Source organism: Onychomys torridus, chromosome 12 (assembly GCF_903995425.1).
Source record: "Onychomys torridus chromosome 12, mOncTor1.1, whole genome shotgun sequence".
NCBI lineage: Eukaryota > Metazoa > Chordata > Mammalia > Rodentia > Cricetidae > Onychomys > Onychomys torridus.
Genome location: NC_050454.1, coordinates 10,918,463 through 10,942,492, shown reverse-complemented (window position 1 = coordinate 10,942,492; position 24,030 = coordinate 10,918,463). Strand labels below are relative to the sequence as shown.

The 24,030-nt window shown below is 40.0% G+C and overlaps 1 protein-coding gene across 3 annotated transcripts in view; it reads left to right on the top strand.

Moving 5' to 3' along the window:
* Positions 1-24,030, top strand: part of Atp13a3 (ATPase 13A3) — an 80,644-nt gene that overhangs the window by 46,002 nt on the left and 10,612 nt on the right. For all 3 annotated transcript variants that reach the window (XM_036203489.1, XM_036203490.1, XM_036203488.1), the window contains 15 exons: positions 1,405-1,524; positions 2,101-2,118; positions 2,213-2,366; positions 2,455-2,575; positions 3,950-4,074; positions 4,758-4,933; positions 5,868-5,990; positions 6,069-6,148; positions 7,877-7,919; positions 8,010-8,119; positions 8,863-8,959; positions 9,905-9,977; positions 10,803-10,971; positions 12,302-12,489; positions 17,303-17,391. In XM_036203489.1, the coding sequence (XP_036059382.1) occupies positions 1,405-1,524; positions 2,101-2,118; positions 2,213-2,366; positions 2,455-2,575; positions 3,950-4,074; positions 4,758-4,933; positions 5,868-5,990; positions 6,069-6,148; positions 7,877-7,919; positions 8,010-8,119; positions 8,863-8,959; positions 9,905-9,977; positions 10,803-10,971; positions 12,302-12,489; positions 17,303-17,391 (1,686 nt within the window). The remainder of the gene's footprint in view (positions 1-1,404; positions 1,525-2,100; positions 2,119-2,212; positions 2,367-2,454; positions 2,576-3,949; positions 4,075-4,757; positions 4,934-5,867; positions 5,991-6,068; positions 6,149-7,876; positions 7,920-8,009; positions 8,120-8,862; positions 8,960-9,904; positions 9,978-10,802; positions 10,972-12,301; positions 12,490-17,302; positions 17,392-24,030) is intronic.

The following is a 24,030-nucleotide window of genomic DNA, read 5'->3' as shown; positions in this document are numbered from 1 at the left end:
TTAATCATTAATCAAGAAAATGCCCCTCAGACTAGTCTGATAGGAACATTTTCTTGGTTGTGGTTCCCGCTGATTAAACTTGACTTAAAACTAGTCTTAGAACATTGAGATACATCCCAATTTCTGAGATGGTCAGATGTGGGAAAGTATGTTGTGGAACTGTATAAATTTGATTGTTTAAAAGTTGGGGTAGAGCACTTGCCTAGCAAGCAAGCGCAAGGTCCTGGGTTCGGCCCTCAGCTCTGGGGGAAAAAAAAGTTTCCCTCATGTTTTGCGTTAATAGATTCCTCCAGTTAGTTATATTAGCTTAGTTTTCTTCCGTGTGTACTTAGTGCAGACTTTGCTTGAGGCTGTGTCTAGGTTGGTGGCATGTTCATGCCAGGCACATCATCTGCTGCTGAGCTTCAACCTTTTGCCTAGCTGAAGTTTGTTTTTTTCCCTCTCTTCCCCCTCTGCATTATTGTTGGGGCTGTGTGTGTGTTTTGTTCTCTTCAACCATGGAAATCTCAGGATCAGAAAGCAGATAATAAGGCCTGCATAGCAAGCATCTTCAACCCTTGAGTCATCTTACTCAGAAAAGAATTTTTAAGTAAAGTTGAGAGCTAGAGAGATGGCCCAGTGCTTTTGAGCACTGACTTCTCTTGCATAATATTAGGTTCAATTCTCGGTACCACATGGCAGTTTAGAACTGTCTGTAACTCAGTCCCAGGGATCCTATGTCCTCTCATTGACTTCATTGGCATGAGGTACACACATGGTGCTCAGATAAAATGTGCAGGTAGAATACCCATACACATAATTTTTTTAAAGTGAAAATCAAGAGGTTATGACTCTTAGTAGCTTAACTAAAGGTGATTTCATGGTATGGCTCTCAAATCACATACTGACTAGTACAGCCTATTTTCTACTTGGTGTTCTATTAACCATATCTGAACTCTGTCTAGACTTGAGGAAAGCTCTTCCTGTAGTCCAGGTTGACCTCAAGCTCACTTTGTAGTCTAGGCTAGCCTTAAGCTCCTGATTCTCTTGCTTTGGTATTCTTGAGTACTGGGATTACAAGTGTACACTTGTGAACAAATTTGCTGGCAGAAGGGAAATTCTTGTATTATAGGCTAAAAATACTTAAAAGGTAACAACCATGTGCCTCCAGCTCATCCTGGAGACAGCAGGCTTCATATTTGCTCCTTTATTTCTACTTCCAATGTATTTCTTCCCTCACCCAAAGGTATCAGAGTAGCTCTTTTTATGTTTTATTTTATTTATGTTAGAATAAATATATTTTTGTTAATAATTTAGTGTTCACATGTCCTTTGGTAACAATTGCTTTTTTTTTTTTTTTTAATGGCCCACTTAAAAATGAAAGGAGTATGGGATTTTCTGCTATGTTGAGTGTTTTCCTTTTAGGTTTTGGAAGAAGCAACTGAAGAAGAAACGGCACTTCATAACCGGATTATGCCCACTGTGGTTCGTCCTCCCAAACAGCTGCTTCCCGAGTCTACCGTAGCGGCAGGACACCAAGAAATGGTGTGATGTCACTTGAACTCTGGTTGGGAAGTACCTCTAGGAGAGGGAGTCGGGGTCTTAATCCCTGCAGACACTGTGTTTTAACTGAGCTGATCAGATGGGTTGCCCTGCTGTGTTCCAGGCACTGTAAAATGTTGAGATGCCATTCCCAGTGCCCTTCTGTCCTTCTTGCCGCTTACACGCGTGAGAGTCAATCCTTTAGTGTGCATCTGTATCCTCCATTGCATACACAGAACTTAGGAAAAGGCACTCTTAGTAGTTCTGCTCTTAGATGAAGTTTTCAGTGTTCCTCTCTTTTATTTTACCATTTAATGTGTCAGTATTTTTATGAAAATGTTGAAGACTATTTTCCACCTTATCCCCACTCTCCTATGCTAGGAACGGAAGCCTGGGCCATATGCATTCTGCCCGGGTAGTCATACCATGAAGCTACACAGTGACAGCATTCCTTTTTCATGGGTGGTGCTGTAGAGGGCCTCTAGGTTCTAACTTACTCAGAGTTGCTTGTTACTTCCTGAATGTATTTTGTTTTTCCAGCTGGTCTGTATTAATCTGTACTTATTCTCTTGTTTTTAGGAGCTGTTTGAACTTCCAGTAAGTGAAGATGCTTTCTTCTTCTTAGATAAGTACATTTGCTTTTATTCTTAAAGAATAATAAGTCCTTTGTGCCTTTCTTGAAATTAAATAGGCTATTTATGAGATAGGAATTGTTCGACAGTTCCCATTTTCTTCTGCTTTACAACGGATGAGTGTGGTTGCAAGGATACTAGGTGACAAGAAAATGGATGCCTACATGAAAGGAGCCCCTGAGGTCATTGCCGGTCTCTGTAAACCTGAAACAGGTAAGGGGATGACTAGGCTCTGGGTAAAACTGATGATTATATGAACTTACATTAGCAATTCTAAAATTAAATTTCCTCTTTTTAAAAGTTCCAGTTGATTTTGAGAAAGTTTTAGAAGATTACACCAAACAAGGCTTCCGTGTGATTGCTCTTGCACACAGGAAACTAGAGTCCAAGCTGACATGGCACAAAGTACAGCATGTTAGTAGGTAAGGCTGAGTGGCTTTCCTACAGTTGCATAATGCATCACTTACATTCCTCTAAGTCATGTACAGTAGTGGCCTGTGGTTATGTATCTATTAAAAGTTGAATGTGTGAAATGTGTATATTGTAGCTTTGTTAGTGTTTGAGATATATTGCCCTTTTTTGTTTGTTTTTCAAGTTTTTTTTTGTGTCGTCCTGGTATCCTGGAATTTACTGTGTAGACCAGGCTTGCCTGGAACTCAAAGATCTGCCTGCTTCTGCCTCCCAGTGCTGGGATTAAATTGTGTACCACCACATCCCACTCTTTATTGATTTTTTTTTTTTTGGCGGGAGAGTTAGTTTATGTTCTGGAAATAACTGTTTTATTTAGAAGTCTGGAAGTACTTGTAGTTTGTGAAATTGTTATCAGATTCGTTTTTTTTTTTTTTTTTTTAATTTTATTTTTAAGTTACCTGTATGTCTGTGGATTTGCATATGTGAGTGCAGTGCGCATGGATAGAGAAGTGAGTGTTGGATCCCCTTGAGGTAGAATTACAGGCATTTGTGAGCGACCTGATGTCAGTGCTGGGAACTGAATTTGGTTGGGTTCTCTTTTAAAAGTGGGACTTAACCACATCCCTCTAGCCTGTTACCAGATTTTTACTATGTGCCAAGCCTGTACTAGGAGCGGTAAATGATTCTACTGTTTATTATTCCTAAAACCACCCTGAGGGAGCCAAATATAAATTTGGCAGTGGCTTGGAGAGATGTCTTTAAATTTGACTGACCTAGGGATGTGCACCAGCATGGCAGATATCAGTTACTGAAAGAGTGACATGCTGATAACTCTTGGTTGTCACTATTCTAAAAGAGACATCTGTGCATGGGTGGATCTCATTGGTACTGCTAATGGTTATTTTTATCATATTGCTAAGATAAAGGATTGCATTGTGTAGACATTGTAGATGATTAAGACTCAATGAGCCCATCATAGGTATAGCTAATATACTTCTGGTATAGCTCTTGGTGTGCCCTCCTCCCTTAGCATTTGAATTTGGCTATATCTCATGAGGGAAACACATTAGTGTTTTTATCCTTTTGTATAAAATATCAGTATGCCATAGTGCCAGAACCAGTTAATTTTTACAAAGATAGACATGATCTTTGTATGTCATATCAGCTTAATTTTTATTTCAATATATTAAAAAATTGCTTGGAAACTATTTTTTGAGATTATTTTGAGAAGTTTTTGGAGATAATGAACTGGTACATATAAATGTGGTTCATTCAGCATGAGTGTTTTACTTTATAACTTAAAGATATTTTAGATTTATGTATTTTAGATTGCTGTCAATCTTTTGTCCAAACTAAACCATTGTGTATTAATTCTTTTTCTTCAGAGATGCCATTGAAAACAACATGGATTTTATGGGATTGATTATAATGCAGAACAAATTAAAGCAGGAAACCCCTGCAGTACTTGAAGATTTGCATAAAGCCAACATTCGAACTGTCATGGTCACAGGTGAGTGTGATTTGGAGCTCAAGTTGTGAGTCATTTATAAAAACACATTATTTAGTGGCTCTACCGTGTATTGCTCTGTTTCAACTCTACATAATTTCCCAAGATAATCAGATGTCTAATCCTTGCTTTGATTTCTAACAAAACCTGTTTATAGAGAATATAGAAGAGCAGTGAAGGAGGAACTGAAACATTTTCATTCCTTTCCTTTCTGTTCTGTTTCCTGTGCCATGTGTACATTGCCTTGTGTGAATTATCTGTAAATGTTTCTTGTGCTGTAATATAAAATCCTGAGGAATAAGTGCATTCCTTGTTCATATTGGGGATTGCTTGTAATTTTTAATATTGACATAGAAATAGAAAGTGATTACCAGGTGATTGTCATAATTAAGATTAGAGTTTTTAAAATTACACTTCTCTTCTGTAGTATGGGTCTGTATGTTTGCAGTGTGGAAGTCAAGAGACTAGCTTGCTGGAGTCAGTTCCACTTCCACGTGAGAGCTGGACTCACTTGGGTTACCAGGCTTGGCAGCAGAGCTCCCTTTCAGCTGAGTCATCTTGTGGGCCCTCTTTGTTCACGGTCTGTTCCGCCAGCCATAGGCACTGTCGAAGACGCCTAGTACTCATTCCTCACATCCATGTTTCCTGGTCAACCTTAATGTGTTTTAAATATTTCGGAAAATTAGGTGATAACATGTTGACAGCCGTCTCCGTGGCCAGAGACTGTGGAATGATTCTACCTCAGGATAAAGTTATTATTGCTGAAGCATTACCTCCAAAGGATGGGAAAGTTGCCAAGATCAATTGGCATTATGCAGACTCCCTGACACAGTGTAATGAATCATCAGCAATTGACTCAGAGGTAATATTTATATTGTATTTTTAATTTGCTTATTTGAATTTAGTCTGGAAAAAAAAAAAAGATGGTACAGGAAAACCCAATATTAACAAAAACTAAATGAAAATAGACTCAAGGACCATCACTCCAGAGATTCTGATTCATTAGCAAAAGAATCTGAATGTTTAAATTTTATATTTAGTCAAAATTGAGAACCATAGTTTGAAAGTGTAAGAATTCCAAATACCCAGTTTTTAATCATAATCAGTAGTAAACGATCCAGGTAGTCCATTAAATGTAATTCTTGGTCTGGCATATGTCTTTAATCCCAGCACTCAAGGAGGCAGCGGCAGGCAAATATCTGTGAGTTGGAGGCCAGCCTGGTCTACAGAGTGAGTTCCAGGATAGCCAGGGCTACACAGAGAAACCCTGTCTGGAAAAAACAAAAACAAAAAAAGCAGTTCTGAGATCACTTCAAAGGGAAGCTGATCTTATCTTCACCTCTTTAGTGACGGGATTATAGGTGTACTGCCTATAATCATAGTTTTTCTTTCTTTTTTTAAAAAATGATTATTATAGGTGACCTTAATATTGATTTTTCCTTTTTGAATAAATGGTAAGGTTTGTTTTGTTGTTGTTGTTGTCATTGGTGTGTGTGTGTGTGTGTGTGTGTGTGTTTTCGTGTTTGCTTTTGTTTTCTTTTGAGACAAGGTTTCTCTGGCTGTCCTGGGACTCCCTCTGTAGACCAGGCTTGCCTTGATCTCAGAGATCCACCTGCCTCTGCCTCCAGAGTTCTGGGATTAAAGGTGTGCGGCAACCCTCAGCAAATCCTAAGATTTTAATGATATGTATAATATATATTGTGAAAGAATCTAATCTTAGAATAAATATTTTGAGCATAAGAACTACATTTCTTCATGTGACTGCCTGAATATTGTTCTGAATGTCTCATGTACAGGCTATTCCGATTAAACTTGCCCATGATAGTTTAGAGGATCTTCAGTTTACTCGCTTTCATTTTGCGATGAATGGAAAGTCATTTTCAGTGATACTGGAACATTTTCAAGATCTTGTTCCTAAGGTAAGTACTGTGAATTTATGGATATTTTCATGAGCGTACTGTGAATAGCATTTTTAAAAATCTGTGTGTGTTTTCTAGTTGATGCTGCATGGCACCGTGTTTGCTCGGATGGCACCAGATCAGAAGACACAATTGGTAGAAGCATTGCAGAATGTAGAGTGCGTATTCATGGATTCTTATGGCTTCTTGATTCCCCCTCCCCCTCATGAATTGTAATTTCATTTTCAAATTCAGAATAGTAATTAATATTTCTTATGTATAAGTTTAGCATCCTTAATCCAAACAAATCTGAAATGCTTCAAAATCTGAAACTTTTTGAGTGTCAGAATCAAATTTGAAGCAAACATTCCAAAATATGAAAAACTCCAAAAATCTGAAATCCCCCCCCCCCCCCCCCCCATAGGGTTTCTCTGTAGCTTTGGAGGCTGTTCTGGAGCTGGCTTTGTAGACCAGGCTGGCCTCGAACTCACAAGAGATCCACCTGCCTCTGCCTCCTGAGTGCTGGGATTACAGGCGCGCGCCACCACCGCCCAGCTGAAATACTTCTTATAACAGATGAGATGTTGTGTGGGGGTGTGTGTGAAAGTGTGAAGAATTAATACGTATAAGATAGGTATGAACTTTATGGGGTTTTTTTTTCACTTATTAAAATTTTTTCTATTTTACATACCAACCCCAGTTCCCCCTCCCTCCCCTTTTCCCGCCTCCTCACCTCCCTCCCACTCTACCCCCATCCACTCCTCAGAGTGGGTTAGGCCTCCCATGGTAGTCAACAAAGTCAGGCATACCAAGTTGAAGGAGAGCCTAGCCAGAACTTTATGGGGTTTTTTGTTTTGTTTTTCCCCCTGAGACAGGGTTTCTCTGTGTAGTTTTGGTGTCTGTCCTAGATCTCGCTCTGTAGAACAGGCTGGCCTGGAACTCACAGAGATCCTCCTGTCTGCCTCCCGAGTGCTGAGATTAAAGGCTTGTGCTACCACCACCCGGTGAACATCATGTTTGTAAAACAAGTTCACCTGCATGTTTGTCTAGCTGAAGTAAAATATCCATAATCCTTTCTTAAGGTTATACCTACACAAAGATCATTAATTTAGTGCTCTTTTCATTGAAATTCATGTACGTGCTTATCGTTTGTTATAAGCAAGCCCACTCCCCTTTCCTCCCAATCCCCCAGCTCTCCTTCCACTTCTCCCTCCTAGGGTTCTTTCTTCCTTTTTTAAGATTTATTTATTTAGTATACAGAAGAGGGCACCCAGATCTCATTACAAATGGTTGTGAGCCACCATATGGTTGCTGGGAATTGAACTTAGGACCTCTGGAAGAGCAGCCAGTGTTCTTAACCTCTGAGCCATATATGTCTCCAGCCCTCTTTCTTCCTTTTTTCAACCTACTCAGTCCACTTAGTGCTATTTGTATATGTGTGGATGTATAGTGAAAGAAGTGACTTTGTAATTTGACTTTTGGAGTATTTTTGTTTTGAGGGCAATGTCTTAGCTAGCCTTGAACTCTTGATCCTCCCAAAGTTGTGGTTTTATAGGTTCACACAAATGCACTTGGTTCCTGCCTCTGGAGTTTTAGTAACCAGTAATGTTTGAACTTTCTAAGGGAGGAGTCTTCACTCATAACACAAATGTGTTCAACTGTATACAGGCTGAAGCCTTCTGCTCCACAGGTCAGGAAATCAAAACACCAAAATCACTTGTTCATGTACAGACAGAAATAAGTTCCTCAGCTCCTTCTGGTTTTAACCCAGTGTGTTGTCAGTAGACTGTCCTATCTGGGATCATCTAGTGTGCAAACTCAGTTATCCATTAGCTCTCTGTGACTGTGCTAGAGAATCACTGCTCATATGTGAACTGTAATAGAGTCTTACTTGCTTTTCTTCTTAGTTACTTTGTTGGGATGTGCGGTGATGGTGCAAATGATTGTGGGGTAAGTAAAGTTTTTGTGGCTTTTTCTTTAGTTCTTCTTTTAGCCTGAGTTATATTCACTAAATTTAATCAGTTTTCTTGAAACAATTAGGCTTTGAAGAGGGCACATGGTGGTATTTCCTTGTCTGAGCTTGAAGCTTCCGTGGCATCTCCCTTTACTTCTAAGACACCTAGTATTTCCTGCGTGCCAAACCTCATCAGGTAATAGAGATTGGGATCTTTCTCTCTTTCTCTTTCTGTGTGTCTATTTTTCTTTTCTTTTCTTTTTTTTTTTTTTGAGGAGACCTTAATAAAACTTGTGTGTTTTGCCTGCATGGAAGTCTGTGCATGACTGCCATGTGCATGCTTGATGCCCCAGCAGGCAGGAAAAGAGCATTTGGACTCCTGGAACTAGAGTCCGGGCAGTTGTGAGTTACCATGTGGGTGCTGGGAATCAAATGCTGGATCCTCTGGAAAAGCCAGTGCTCTGAACTGCTAAACCATCTCTCCAGCCCCCTTAGCATGCATGCTTCTTCTTAGCATCTGCTCTGTATTTTGAGATGGGATTTCACTTTGTAGTACTGGCTGGCCAGCAATTCACTATGTAGCCTGAATGGCCTTGAACTTGTATGATCCTCCATTCTCAGCCTCCCCAGGGGCTATGAATGAATACAGATGTGAGAGCTAGTATTCCTGGCTTGAGGTTTTATAATTTTGTTCTAGCTGTGCTTAAAATATAATACGGTAAATTATCATAATGTGCAATATACATTTGTTTTAATGTTCAACAGTGCATTTGACCTATAACAGATTGATGCTTTTGTGTTGTGGCATAATTTTTTTGGTATCCAAGAACTTCATTGTAGCTGTGAATGTTGATGTTCGCCTGTTATGATGAAATTGTGTTCTGAAGGACACACAAGCTTAAGGTGCTGTTAATCTCATGCCAACATTTCTATTCGCAGGGAAGGCCGTGCTGCTTTAATGACGTCTTTCTGTGTGTTTAAATTCATGGCATTATACAGCATCATACAGTACTTCAGTGTTACTCTCCTGTATTCTGTGAGTACCAGTACCGCACAGACATGGTCTTAATGGTCAGGCACCAAAGGTATTGAACATGTGTCATTGATCTTGAATACATTGATTGAAAATGAAACGTATGAAGTGTATATAAAATTACCATATATTAATGGAGTTGAATAGCAGTTCCATTAATTTGGCATGCATATTTCTTAAAGCCTGTGCCCCTGGCTACAGCTTTGTGGGGGAGAAACGCAGATTTTGTTCTTTTTAGTCTGTAGTACAGATTGGTTTTGCTTGTTTTGGACAGGATTTCATGTTTGTAGGCTAGTCTCAAATTCATTATGTGGTTGAGGATGGCCTTGAAGTCTAAAGATGATATGCCTTCTGTGTTATAGTCACAGTTGTAGTTAACTTTGCTGTGTATTTACAGAAAAAGACCGCGTTGGGGATTTAGCTCAGTGGTAGAGCGCTTGCCTAGCAAGCACAAGGTCAGCCCCCCCCCCAAAAAAAAAAAAACCAGAAAGACCTTTCAGTAATAGTTGATAGAACTTTATGAATTTGGAGAAGAATGTCCCAGTAGTTACAATAGGTTACTCTATTAGATTATGATTGGCATGATCTCACTGTAGAGTTCTTACCAATTGACACTAAAACATCCTAAAGGTATCTCTGTGAACTTCCGTTTTTACTATTTACAGAGTGTATCAGAAAGGAAGACATAAGTATGAAGAAACTTAAAGATACTGACATTAGAGAACACCGAGGATTAGAAAATTGAATATTTTATTAAACTTTTTGTACTAACATTTGGCCAAAGTTAAGCAAATGAATTGTTATTGTTGATTGATTTCAAGACAATGTGTTTCAGTTTTTAAGCTGGTTCAGGTATCATTTTGAAGGTGTCATTCTTGGGAAAAACAAGAATTTGGCCTGGCATAGTGCTGTGGAAACCCTCTTAAACTTTCACAATTGCTATTCCAGATCCTGAGTAACCTGGGAGACTTTCAGTTTCTCTTCATTGACCTGGCCATCATTTTGGTAGTGGTATTTACAAGTAAGTATTTAGCTAATTTTCTTGATTTCAAAGCATATGAAATTTTGCAATTATTAAGTTTTGGTAAATTTGTATCAACCATTCATTGTAAGTAGCTTATCCTGCTCCAGTTTTCCTGGTTATGTTTTATTACTGGTTATTTATATTTTGCTTACTCTGTTTTCTATTCTGGAAGTGAGTTATAATCCTGACTCATAGATTTTATGTAATTTTTGTGTCTCTTTTTTTTAAACCTTCAGAATGGATTTCTTTGCACCCTAGAGTCCATCAAATACTAACTGCTTACAGTCCCCTTCTTGGTCGGTTCGTAAATGAGGAGAGGATCCTCAGTCAGCCAGTGTGGATTTTATCCTTGGTGCATTATCTTACTCTACTGAAGTAGATTCTTCTCTTCTTTTTTGTTTTTGTTTTTGAGATAGGATTTCTCTTTGTAGCTTTGGAGCCTTTCCTGGAACTCACTTTGTAGACCAGGCTGACCTAGAACTCAGAGATCCACCTGCCTCTGCCTCCCGAGTGCTGGGATTACAGGCGTGCGCCACCACTGCCCAGCTATAGTTACTATTATTTTTACTGGTACTAGTATTTCCCATGAATTTCAGCAAAAAGGTAAAACTTACTGGAAGCATTTTTGAAATGATAAATTTTTTCTCTTACAGATTATTTAAATGTGTATGACATCTGGTTTGAGTGTTTAGAAACTTTTCTTATTAAATACTTAATAGACAAAACCAGAATTTAAAAAGTTTTATTTGCAGTCAATTTTATTATTTCTTTCTTAGTGGGGAATTTAGACAACAGCTTTTTGTTCTTTCCTTTCAAACACAGTGAGTTTAAACCCCGCCTGGAAGGAACTTGTGGCACAGAGACCACCTTCTGGCCTTATATCCGGGGCACTCCTCTTCTCTGTCTTGTCTCAGATTGTCATCTGCGTTGGATTTCAGTCGCTGGGCTTTTTCTGGGTCAAGCAGTATAAAGTGTGTGATCCGTACTCAGAGTGAGTTGGCCAATCCATCATAAAAATTTGTGTAGGGTGAATGTCAAAGATGAGCCTTGAAATGTGTATGGAACTTGCCTGCAGCTTGCTGTAAACATCTAGTAAATTTTTCCTTTTTGTCATGTTAACTTCTGTCTTTAGGAGAGGGTCTGTTTTCTGTTAGTACCACAGACCAACTGGCTGAGAAATAACATATGCTGTCTTTTTTGATGGAGGTGTCCCTAGGCAGTTCCAGACAGCACACAATGAGAGACCAATTTAAACTGCGTTTTATAACAGACCTTTTCTGATATGCCCCATTCACCTGTGAATTACATAAATGGATTAATCCACTCATGGGGCAAAACCCTAATCACTCAGTCTCTTGTTTTAGTGTCTTAGTGGGGATTAAATCTGAGCATAAACTTCATAGGGGACAGTTCTAAGAAGGTGTACAGGCGAAGTTCTTCTCATTACCTGGACGTGACCATAGAATCACTTGATGAATCTGCCTCGGAGACTTGCTTATCTGTAAAGTGAGAAAATTGGTGTCAATCAATGTCCAAGAGGCATAGTGTCATACTTCCAGCTTTTCTACCCCAAGTTGAAGAAACACTGTATTTATTGATTTTTAAATTTCTGAAAAGAATATTATGTGTTCTATTTTTTGAGGTTTTTTTTTTTTTTTTCAAGACAGGGTTTCTTTGTGTAGCTTTGCACCTTTCTTGGTGCTTGCTCTGTAGACCAGGCTGGCCTTGAACTCACATTACTCATATTACTGTTTTGTATGTATATAGGCATTGCCCATGAAAAGGAATAGGCAAAATTGTCTTGAATCTTTCCAGAGTTCATTTACACAGAGGCTTAACACTTATCAGTGTTCATTGCTGTAACATCACTAATTGTGTATGTGCAACAACAGCAAGCTGTAACTAAAAACGTTGGTGGTTCATGCCAGTGCTCGGCCAGACATTAGCACAAGTCTTCCTGCTTTAGTCCATATGGTGTAACCCCCCGAGAAGTGCGAATCCCAGGTGAAGAAGTGGTATCCATTACCCCCGTTACCATGGGGTGATGCTAAAGTGGTAGCCCTAAAGGCAGACCTGTGGCCTGTTTACATTCACTGTGCTAAAATTCCTAAAATTAAAAATAATTACTTGATTATAATTTTAGTTGATTGGAATATCTCGCTAAAGGGGAAAGAGAAAAGAAAAAGCTTCTCTGCCTGCCCTGTGTGTTGCTGCTGTTGCGTCTTTTGTTGTGAATAGCATTGTTCTTTTTGCATCGTTGTGACTGAAGGCCTCTATGGGGAGATGCTGCTGCGTTCCTAATAGACTCTTGTGTGTTCCAGTGTCTGCAACACAACAAGGAGCGCCTGTTGGAACTCGTCACACTTGTTCAATGGGACTGAACTCGACACGTGTAAGATACAAAACTATGAAAATACCACAGTGTTTTTTATCTCCAGCTTTCAGTACCTCACAGTGGCCGTCGCCTTTTCAAAAGGAAAACCATTCAGGCAGCCTTGCTACAAGAATTGTAAGTATGACATCGTGATTCTACTTAGCTTCATAGCCAGACCCTGTCTCAAAAATAAATAAATACATAAAGGAATAAAGTCAACAGAGACTTTTCACTGGTAACTTCTTCACTCACAGACACGAGTTTTGTGCTTCACTTTCATGAGCATCCCTGTGCCTCAGTTGAAACAGAGAGTGACAGCTGGTTTGCACAGCCTCCCACTTGGCCCCTTCCTTTCTGTGAGTGGGTCCGGAGAATTAGAACTGGGGTCAGGAACCTGTAGGAGGCTCTCCGGGAGCCAGTGAGTGTGTTCTCCTTCTGGCCAGTCTACACAGGACCAGCTGCTGCTTTCTCTCTACTCAAGCTGTTGTGGTCAGTGTCTCTGGAATTCCTAACTTTTAGTTACTTTTGCTTCCTACCACAAAAGTGGCCAATGGCATAGAGGTCTGTGTCTGTTTATAGATAATAACATAAATCACAAAAGTTAGACCTTACAGACAAAACTTGATGTTACACGTTAGTTGCTAGCTTTGAAAAATTGAAAACAGGACCAGTGAAGGTGGCTTAGCAGACTCTTGTCCTGCCTGAAAAGCTTGACCTAAGTTCAGTCCTTGGAACCTACATAAAAGTGTAAGGAGAGACTCATCTGCATGCAGATGTTCTGTGACCTCCTCATATGTGCCATGGCACATATGCGAATTCACACATTCAATAACAATTTTTAAAATTGCAAACATGAGTTGATGTGGCTTTTGCTATCATGGAGCAAATGGCAGATATTCTTGTGGCCATGAAAAGATGTTCCAGTTCAGATGTTGGATCTAGTATTTAGACATCACAGAAGTAATAATCATTAGACCCTTGTTCTCATTCTGAAGTTGAACATTTCCACAATCTCTGTCAAGTTTGACCTCATGTGTTTGAATGGGTAGCACTGAAATTTGTTTTTTCCTATTATTCATGTTACTGTGTAACTGTATAACTGTACTGAGATCCACTAGAACCATGCTTGGTGCTTAAAACAGGACCTTTAGTTTATATGTAACTTTAATTTGTGAAACTAAAGTTAATGTACTAAAAGGTGAACCTTTGGGGTAGGGGAGGGTTTTAGAGGAAGGAGTGGAGGTAGTATTAAGAGCTTAAACCTAAGGACTCTGACCACAAGCTAGGTGGTAGGTACTGTACCAGTGAATTATAGCCCCATTCATCCATCTGTCCGTCCGTCCGTCCGTCCATCCATCCATCCATCCATCCATCCATCCATCCATTCTGGTAAGGTCTTGTGTAGCTCAGACTGCATAACCGAGGTTACCCTGAGCTTCTGATCTCCTGCCTCCACTGGAGTGCTAGAATTACAGGTGTTTGCCACACGCTCAGTGTATGTGAATTAGGGGTCCTACCCTGGGAGTGATACATGCTAGGTAAAGCATTCTTCCAACTGAGCCTCATTCCCCAGCCCCCAGCCCCAACCCTTTTTTTTTTGTTTGTTTGTTTTTAATTTTATTTTGAATTAACATTGTATGTGGAGGACAGAGGACAACTTTGTAGAGTCAGCTTTCTCCTTCCACTTTTTACATGGGTGTCAGGAACTAGACTCAGGTCACCTTATGTGGCAAGTGCCTTTACCTGCTGAGCCACCTCATCCCCGCCCCCATTCCCACCCTGAGTTTTTTTTTTATTCTTTTGAGACAGAGTCTTACTTAGTTTTCTTGGCAGATTCTATACGTTAATTCTCCTGCCTCATTCTCCTGAATGCTAAGATTGCAGGTACAGTGCACTGTGTCCAGAGACTGGTTTTCTTATTTAATTTTTTTCTCGTTTTAGTTATAAAGAGAACTGGTCCTCAGGTGGTTTTCCCATAGGACAATTAACTGTATTGATCTAAGGAAATATACTCTACCCTATCTATACTTAGTTTGTTGAGAAAGAGGTAGATGGATAGACAGACTGATTGAATGAATCACTCCAAGCAGGGAGTTGTAGCCAGGGCTAAACAGAAATCCTGTCTTGAACCCCCCCCCCCCCCAAATAAATCTGTTACATGATTTAGAAAACTTCAAATTTATCTTCTTAGCTTCCAATTGATGTCAGTAAATGATAACCACTTTATTGTTGACAATGACACTGATTTCTTTAAAATGTTCTGAAATAGTTCAGCCGAAATATAATCATAAAACTACTTTATGCAATAGAGTGTATAGCGGAACCAACATAGTTGTCCATATACATTCTGCTAGTTCTCTTTCACCCCTTGTTTTCCTGTCAGTGATGTACATTGCCATTGGAATTCTGGGAATAGTTCTTTGCTAGGACCATTCAGTTGTTACCTAGATCTAATCAATGTAATATATTACATTTATTTTGAGTTTTTGTTTGTACTGTAATTAATATCAGTCTTAGGTGTCAGGCATGCTCTCCTGATGGGTACATTCCCTCCTTTCTGGTTTATTTTCATTTTAAAATGAAACCTACTTTCAGTCTAGCTACACATTTTTAAACTTAGCACAGTTATATATGCACTGCTGTGTTTGGTCATGCTTCCATTTCAAATATCATGATGATGGACACTTTTAAGTCTTACCTGTCATTTCTTGATAGATTGAGCTTCTTCGTTTGAGGCAGGGTCTTAACGTACCTGAGGGGGGTGTTGAACATGTGATCTTCCACCTCCCGGCTTGTGGTACTGGAGGTGTGAGCCACCTTGCCTGGCAGTTTCAGCTTCTGTTAGAGTTGTTGTTTGTTCCTTGTAGTTTTTTGTTGGTAAAGCTATCCTCTGCCTTTGTCTGCGAAGATGTTAGTACTGAACTGTGGGCGTCCCCTGTTCAGAGGCTGCCTGTATTTTTCATGTGTTTAATTGTCATGCCTTAATTTGTCAGAAGACAGCGGTTACTGTTTGGGAAGGAAATAGGAGAAAGAAACAGCTAGAGAAGAGTATTATGGACAAACCATAGGCGTATGTATTTGCTCTCTGCATTAGTTTGAGTTATCTAGAGGGAATAGGTAGGAAATCCTTTTTTGTCAAAAAGATTTGTGTTACAGTAAGCTGGGACATGATTAATTGGCTTTACGTATTTTTCCTTTGGAAAACACTGAGACAGTGTGTTGCTGTCCAATCTAGGATAGCCTCAAGCTTTTTGGCTTTGAACTGGTGATCTTCCCTGTCCAGTCCCCCAAATCTTGGGATTGTAGACATGTGCCACCAAACTAACGTATTTTAAATTTTATTTCTAAAAGGGTCTGTAGCCCAGGCTATCCTGGTACTCATTATGTGGCAGTTCAAGGCCATCCTTAAATTTTTGAACCTCCCATCCCACCTCCTGAGTATTGGAATTACAGGAATGTTCTACCATGGCCTGCTCTTTATTTTACATTTTTATGTATTTAAAAGTATCTACTTAAAAAAATACTTTTGTTATAACAATATATCCCCATTTTAGGCGGAATGATTTCACTTTTAACTTAACCACGTGGGCCCAGCCCTACAGTCACCAGCAACTTGTAATGCTCTAGCACTTGGCTCTAGTGAAGAGGGTTTGCACTCTAACAGGATTGCTAAATGTTCACTTACTGACAATCTTAAGAGGACCCATGGGGTTGGGGATTTAGCTCAGTGGAAGGCCCTGGGTTCGATCCTCAGCTCCACATATTAAAAACAAAAAAAAACCAAACAAACAAAAAAAGAGGACCCAGAGGCTGAGAGTAACCTACTAGACACTCCTGCCTCTCAACCGAATACTTGATTTTCCATTCTTGTTGAAGTCTTGAGTAATTTTCAAAAAAAATGTTTGTGTGCTTATCACATAAAATAAGGCCATGCAACATCTACTTTTTTTGAAAAGTACTTAAGACTTATAAGTGTCTCTGTCTCTATGTCCATGTTAATTGTATGCAGTGCTCACGGAGGCCAGAAAAGGGCATTAAATTCTCTGGAGTTACATGGAGTTGTGAGCTACCAGATGTGGGTGTGAGAGCAGAACATGTATGTATCTTGTAGAAGAGCAGCAAGTGCCCAACTGCCGAGTATCTCCCAGCCCGTGGGAGCTTTTCATTTTTTTAATCTCCAGGCTCGTGAAAATAATCTTTTTTCCTCTCCTGGAAGTCTTGGGCAGAGTTTTAGAAGTCAGACCTGGGGTGGCTCAGCAACTTTTGAAAAACATGTTTAGGTAAATATAACAACTTTCTTAACTAAGGAATAAATTAAATGTCGTAAGATTTGAAAAGTTTCTGATGTGGGTTATGTCTTTATTGAACTGAAACTTCAGTCATCAGTCCATTCTGATGCACTCTTCTTGTGAGATCTCATCGTGCAGGTCAGGCTGACCTCAGACTCCGTCGTCTTCCTCTGCTTTCCAGGCCTGTGCCATCATACCTGCCCGGGACTCCTTCCTTTCGCTTTTCTTTTCCCATTTTATCTGTCTGTGGTTGTGCAGTCCCACCAGCACTTCCTTTAACGCCGTGATAGCCTTCATGTATTAATGTAGTTGTCCTTGTGCAGTATCATGGGGCAGGGAAACCATTTGTCAGGGTCTCACTGTATTTCTAGTGGCCAGGAATTCAGATCTGTCTGTGTCTGGAATGAATGCTGAGATTAAAGCATGTGCTACCATTATCTGACATACATTGAAGGTTGAAGCCGTGTCTCTAATGAATCTTTTGTGGGGTTGCAGAATGTCTTATGCTGTAGGAAATAAATAACAACATACGCTTTTTCTGTTTCATCAACACGTAGAGGTATTTCAACCAAATCTTGATGTAATTATATGCTTCTTGGTGTTTGGCACCTTTTCATTTAAAGACAATGCCTAATTTAATTGTTTACTTTCTTTTCCAGATTTTTTTGTTATATCTGTGATTATTTTGTATGTTTTCATATTATTCATCATGTTGCATCCAGTTGCCTCTGTTGACCAGGTTCTTGAGGTAAGGCTTAGCATTTCATTTCTTACTTGTGTCATGGTTGATAGGTACTGGGGTAACAGTAACAAGACATTAATAGAAAGTGACATTGTAGTAGTATGTGGAAAGTAAACAGCTAAATGATACTTCTGATGTTTGATACTGAAGATTAAACTTCATTTATTTTTCCCAGAATTGCTTCTTTCCCTTTGTCTAAGATATAGTTGTAGTTACTAAAAGATGCTCTAGAAGAAATAGCATAATGAAAATAGATGTTATTGATTATACCTGATTAGTTCATTGGCACATCTTTTCCCATGTGTCCTCAGTGGTACCGCTGTCATCTCTCAGTTCCCCACCATAAAGTTTGAGTTTCATCCTGTTAGGAGCTTTATTTATTTGGTTGTTTGGTTGTTTGGTTATTCAAGACAAGGTTTCTCTGTAGCTTTGGAGCCTGCCCTGGAACTCACTCTTAGTGTAATAAAAAAAAAAAAAATACTTTTTATTTTGTATGTGAGTGGTTTGCCTGCATGTATGTAGGTGCACTACATGTATGCAGTGCCCACAGAGACCAGAAGGAGCCAGATCGGCTAGAACTGGAGTTAGAGACAGTTTTGAGCTGTTGTGTGGGTGCTGGAACTGAAGCTGGGTCCTTTGTAAGAGCAGCAAATGCCCTTAACCATTGAGCCATCTCTCCAGTCCCTGTGTACGTATTTTAAACTAGCTTACAAAGAGGTTTCCGTAAATATTTCCTTAGCTCACCCCTACTCCCTCTTTCTCTCCATCACCGTAAACCGTGCTTAACTACTCATGTTCTTCCCCTCTCCTTTTCCCCCCCCAGAGCTGAGGCCTGAACCCAGGGCCCTGCGCTTGCCTAAGCACTCCACCACTGAGCTAAATCCCCAATCCCTCCCTCTCCTTCTACATTACGTGTGCCACTGTCCACCCCTGCCCCCGCCCCCTTTAAGGCTTTCTTTTCTCTCCCATATGTCCTTTCTAGCTTCTTGACTCCATCTAAAAGTTTGAAGTTGGGATCTATATATGGGAGAAAATGTGAAGTATTTGTCTTTCTGGGCCGAGGTTACTGCACTTTGCCTAGTTTCTAGTTCTATCCATCTTCTGCAGATTATATACTTTTCTTTACAGCTAACTACATTCCATTGTTAGTGTGTGATATTTTCTTTATCCGTTCATCACTCAGCATCTAGACTGACTCCATTTCCTAGCTGTTGTAACTAGAACAGTGGTGAGTGTGGCTGTGTAAATATCCCTGTAGGAGGAGATAAAATCATTGGCGGTCTCCAGGAGTGGTATTGCTGGGATCATGGTAATTCACTTGTTTTTTGTTTTTTTGAAATAGGGTTTCTCTGTACAGTTTTGGTGCCTGTCCTGGATCTCACTCTGTAGACCAGGCTGGCCTCGAACTCACAGAGATCTGCCTGGCTTTGCCTCCTCTGAGTGCTGGGATTAAAGGCATGCGCCACCACCACCTGGTAGTAATTCAGTTTTTTAAGCTTCTTTGAAACCACTGGTTTCCATGGTGGCTGTGCCAATTCACACTCCCACCAACGGTGGAATAAGGGCTCTTTGTTCACATTTTCACCAGCATTTGGTAACATTTGTTTTCTTGATGCTAGCCATTCTGGCTAGGTGAAATGGAATCTCAAAGCAGTTGTGGTTTGTTTTCTCAGTGGCTACTGGTATTGAATACTTTTAAATGTTTATTTGCCTTTTTTTTTTTTTTTTTTTTTTTTTTTTTTGGAGAAAGCACTGCTCAGTACCCCCCTTTTTTGTTTGTTTGGGGGAGTGCTGTTTTCTTACTGTTTAGTTTCTTGAATTCTTTGTATATTCAGTATACTAATCCTCTGTTGTATGTATGTATACCTGGCAAAGATTTTTTTTTAACCCATTCTCTAGGCTGCCTCTTCAGTGGATTAACAGGGTTTTGTTGGTGGTGGTTTTGCTGTACAGAGCTTTTTAATTTCATGCAATCCTATTTGCTATTGATCTTATTTCCTGCCTGAGCAGTCAGAGTCCTATTCACAAATTGCTTCCCTGTGCCAATATCTTAATGTGTACTCTCTACCTTTTTCTTGAAGCAGTTTCAGAGTTTCAGCTCTTATTCTGAGGCTCTTTATCCATTTGGAGTTGAGATAAGGAACTGGTTTCAGACTGCATTTTGGTCTTCAGTTTTTTCATCATATTTTGTTGAAAATGCTCTTTTCTCCAACATATGCTATTGGCATCTGTGTTGAAAATGAGTTGCTGTAGTTGTGTAGACTCTGACCGGATCCCCGTTCTATCTATAGATGTCCGTGTCTGAGGTGGGGTGGTGTTTGCCAGGACCATGCTGCTTTTGTTACTGTGGCCCTTCAGCAGAACTTGAAATCAATTATGGTTACACCTCCAGCAGTGTTGTTTTTGCTCAAGGTTACTTTGACCAAGTGGAGTCTTGTCTTCCTTGTGGGGATCTCTGCCAACACCAGAGCCAGCAGAGTGCCACTCTGTGTAGGCAAAAAGGAAGTCTGGTTCAGGACTACTCAGTAGCCAGTATTGCTTCAAACTTTGAGAATCTGACACCAGGCAGTTTGTTTCAGGCATATTTAAGCACAGCATAATTTGAGGAAAGTTCCCTTGTGATAATTAACTCAATCCCATGTGTACAATAAAACTTAAGACATGATTACACCAAAACTCTTTTATAAAGTACAAGTGGCATTTTCCGTAAAGCTAGGTTCTATAGATTAACTGGGAAAAGCTGGCTCAAGGTAGTAAACAGCTCATGATAGAGGTTTGGGAGAGGACAGCACTACGTAGTACTATAGAGATAAATGTAAGAGTCTGGGGGAGCCAGGTGTGGCCTGTCCATACCGGTAGTGCAGAGGTCACAAGGCTCCTAGCCACATCCACTTGCAGCCTTTGGAAATACTTCTTTGAAGAGACAGCCTTGCATGTTTAACAGTCCTTTCCCTCTAGTGCTTAACTTCCTGTCTCCTACACTTCTTTATGAGTTTTCTTAATGTTGATCTATTTTATAGAAAGTCCCAAGGACTGCTGAAAATAATGGATTTGCAATGTTCAGATAGAATGTTCTGTGGGTGTCTTTTGAAGGCCATTTATCTATGGTATCATCTAATTATCCTCTTTATTTTCTTGTCAAGAAGATCTGCCAATTGAGAGTCAGGTGTTCGAAGTTACCCACTGCTCTCACTTTAGGGCTGCTCTGTGGCCTCACTTGTGATGATATTTGTTTCTGGAAGTGCTGTCTTTGGGACACAGACATTATTTTAAAGTCTTCTTGATGTGTAAGATGCCTGTCTCTCAGCACTTGTTTTGACTTCCTGTCTCTTGTCAGATGGGAAACCACCTGCTTGTTTGTCAGGTCCATTTGCTTGCAATACCTTTTACCCACCCTTTCACCCTAAGGGGTATGTCTGTCTCGTGATGAGGTACGTTTCCTGGAGGCAGCGAATTAATGGTTCTTGCTTTTGAGCCAGTCTTCTAGACTGGGTCTTCAGTTTAGGAATTGGGGCCATTAATAATTCACTTCCCATGGTGTAGGTTGTGTATGGATTCTTGTCATTAATACTAACCATGGTGTAGGTTGTGTATGAATTCTTGTCATTAATACTCACCACGGTGTAGGTTGTGTATGGATTCTTGTCATTAATACTAACCATGGTGTAGGTTGTGTATGGATTCTTGTCATTAATACTAACCATGGTGTAGGTTGTGTATGGATTCTTGTCATTAATACTCACTTACCACGGTGTAGGTTGTGTATGGATTCTTGTCATTAATACTCACTTACCATGGTGTAGGTTGTGTATGGATTCTTGTCATTAATATTCACTTCCCACGGTGTAGGTTGTGTATGGATTCTTGTCATTAATATTCACTTCCCATGGTGTAGGTTGTGTATGGATTCTTGTCATTTTCTTGATTTTGGGCAGTGCTTTTTTTCCTTTCCCACTCTCACAGTTATACAGTTCTTTTGTTTTCTTTTGTTTTGTTTTTATGCATTACTTGCTGCCCAGCTCCCAAATAGAGACTTATTCTTTCTTATGAATGCTCGGCGTTAGCTTTCTTGTTTCTAGCCAGCTTTTCTAACTTAAATTATCCTGTTTCTCCTTAACTGCATTTTGCCTCTGTGCTTTTTACCTTTCTTTATTCTGTAGATAGCTCGCTCTCTCTCTCTCTCTCTCTCTCTCTCTCTCTCTCTCTCATTTTTACGCTGGCTGGCTGGCCCCTGACGTCCTTCTCCCACTCCTCCTCTCGAACCTACATTTCTCCTTCAATTTATTCTTTCTACCTGGCAGGCCACCTGTTTCTCTCTCCAGCCTTGCTATTGGCTGTTCAGCTCTATTAGACCAATCAGTTATTTTAGGCAGGCAAAGTAACACAGCTTCACAGAGTTAAACAAATGCAAAATAATAAGAAAATATCACATCTTTGTATCATTAAACAAATATTTCACAGCATATATGAATGCAACACATCTTAAATATTCCACACCATTATGTAGTTTGTTTTGTACTGTAGCATTATGGATGGATCAGTTTCTCTTTAGTATGAAAAATCCCTTAAAGTATCTTCTGTGTAGAGCTGGTTTAGTGATCACAGCTTTGTCTGTTATCATGGAGTTGTTGTTTCCTTTCCTTTGAGTTACGACAGCTTTGCTGGGTATGGTATTCTGGGTTGGCAGTCCTCTCAGGACTTGAAAGACACCAGCCTTCTGGCTCTTAAGCTTTCAGTCCAATGACCCGTCCTCCTCCCGACAAGCCTGCCTATATATGACTTGTGGGTCCCCGCTGCTTTCAATTTACTATTTTAAATGTGCTCTCACCGGGGGCCTCTTCATTGGTCGTGTCTGTTTGCTCCTAAATGCCTCCTAGAACTTGGTTGGCATCTTTCCCTAACGTGAAGAAATCCTTCCTGTTAACGTTTTCTCTGCCTTTCGAATGAGATTTTTCTCCCATGCTTACAACCCGTACATTTGGTCTTTACGGAGTGTCACACTTTTTAAAATTCTCGTTGGTAACTTTATTAAGTATCTTCGTCTGTGTTGGTTTGTTTTAGTTCCTCCACTTTCTCTCCTGTCCTTCCTCGATCCATTTAATGGGTGAAACTCTGCAGGGAGCTTTTTATTGGACTTATTTCCATTTCCAGCATTGCAGATGAGTTTCCTTTAGGAGTCCCATCTCTCTTTAGAGCCTTGCATTGCTTTCTCTGTTTCATTCAGTTGCTTATCTTCTTTGATTTCTTCAAGCATACTTTTGCATTCTCTGCCAGGGGGTTCATATTATTCATTCTTACTAGATGCCGTTACTGTAGGATTAGTAATTTTTGGAAGAGTTGTTTTTTCCAATTTCTTTGGAGTTCACATATCTGGAATTATTTCATTACTAGAAATTTTTCTCTCTTTCTTTTTTTCCTTTCTTTCTTTCTTTTTTTTTTTTGGAGCTGAGGACCAAACCCAGGGCCTTGCGCTTACTAGGCAAGTGCTCTACCACTGAGCTAAATCCCCAACCCCTTTTTCTTTTTTTTTCTTTCTTTCTTTTTCTTCTTTCTTTTTCAAGTTTTCTTTTTTAATAAGATACATTCTTTCAATTGGAGTGCTAATCGTGATACTTGGATATGGTAGAGTTGAGGGTCAGTTTAGAAAGGAGTTCCTGGTGGTGGGCTCTGTTTATTCCCTGAGAATAGTAACCACAGCTGCTGGACATTATCTTTACGGATGTGGTAACCAGTCTGTTGGAGAATGAACTACCACTGACAATATGGAGTATCCTGGGATTTTGTTAGTGAGTTAGGATTGGGAGGAAGGTTGGGTGGATGAGGAAAGGATGAGTTCAGCTTTGTAAAAAGAATCCAGGAGAGGGAAGTTGAGATACTTTAGGGCCCACAGATAGTAGGAATTGTGAAGGCTGTGGAAGGTTATAACTGATAGGTGAGAAGAGGTGGGATTAAGAATGAAAAGGGAAAGCATAAAATAAGGAGTAAAGCAGTGGAGATGCAGATGAAAGGTATAGCTTAAAAACAACAACCACAGCAGCCTTGTAGCAGACTGGATGAAGAAACATGCACAACAGTCCCCAAACCTAACAGCAGTAAACAGACAGAAGCAAACCCACCAGGAAACTGCACAAAGAAAAGAGCCGCCCGGAACTGAGAGGGAGATCAGATCCTCTAGCTCTCAGCTCCACCCGTCTGTGTTGCTGGAGGGACAGGGCACCTGGTGCTCTCTGCAGTCTGTGCCCTGTCCTCCTCACAGCTCCCGAGAATAGAAGGTGAGCCTCTTTTCCTGTTTGACAGTCTGGGCTCCCAAGCCCATGGGATGGTGGCACCCATGATTAGAATTCCTGCTTCCTTAATCAGATCCTTTTTGAAAACGTTCTCACAGAGTTAACAGTGAAGATCCTTTCAGTAGTGTAGTTTTCTCCATGAGATGGTTGGACATTTTTGTTAGATGTATTGCAAGACTGTTATATTAAGGGAACAAACACCATTATCTAGTTACACTGATTTGGGATACCAAGGCAGGAGGATTGCTTGAGCTTAGGAGTTTGAGGCTACTCTGGGCAACAAAGTGACCTTGTCTTTAAAAAAGAAGAGCCAAGAGAAATCCATAGTACAGACTTTTCCCTATTTTTTTTTTTTAAG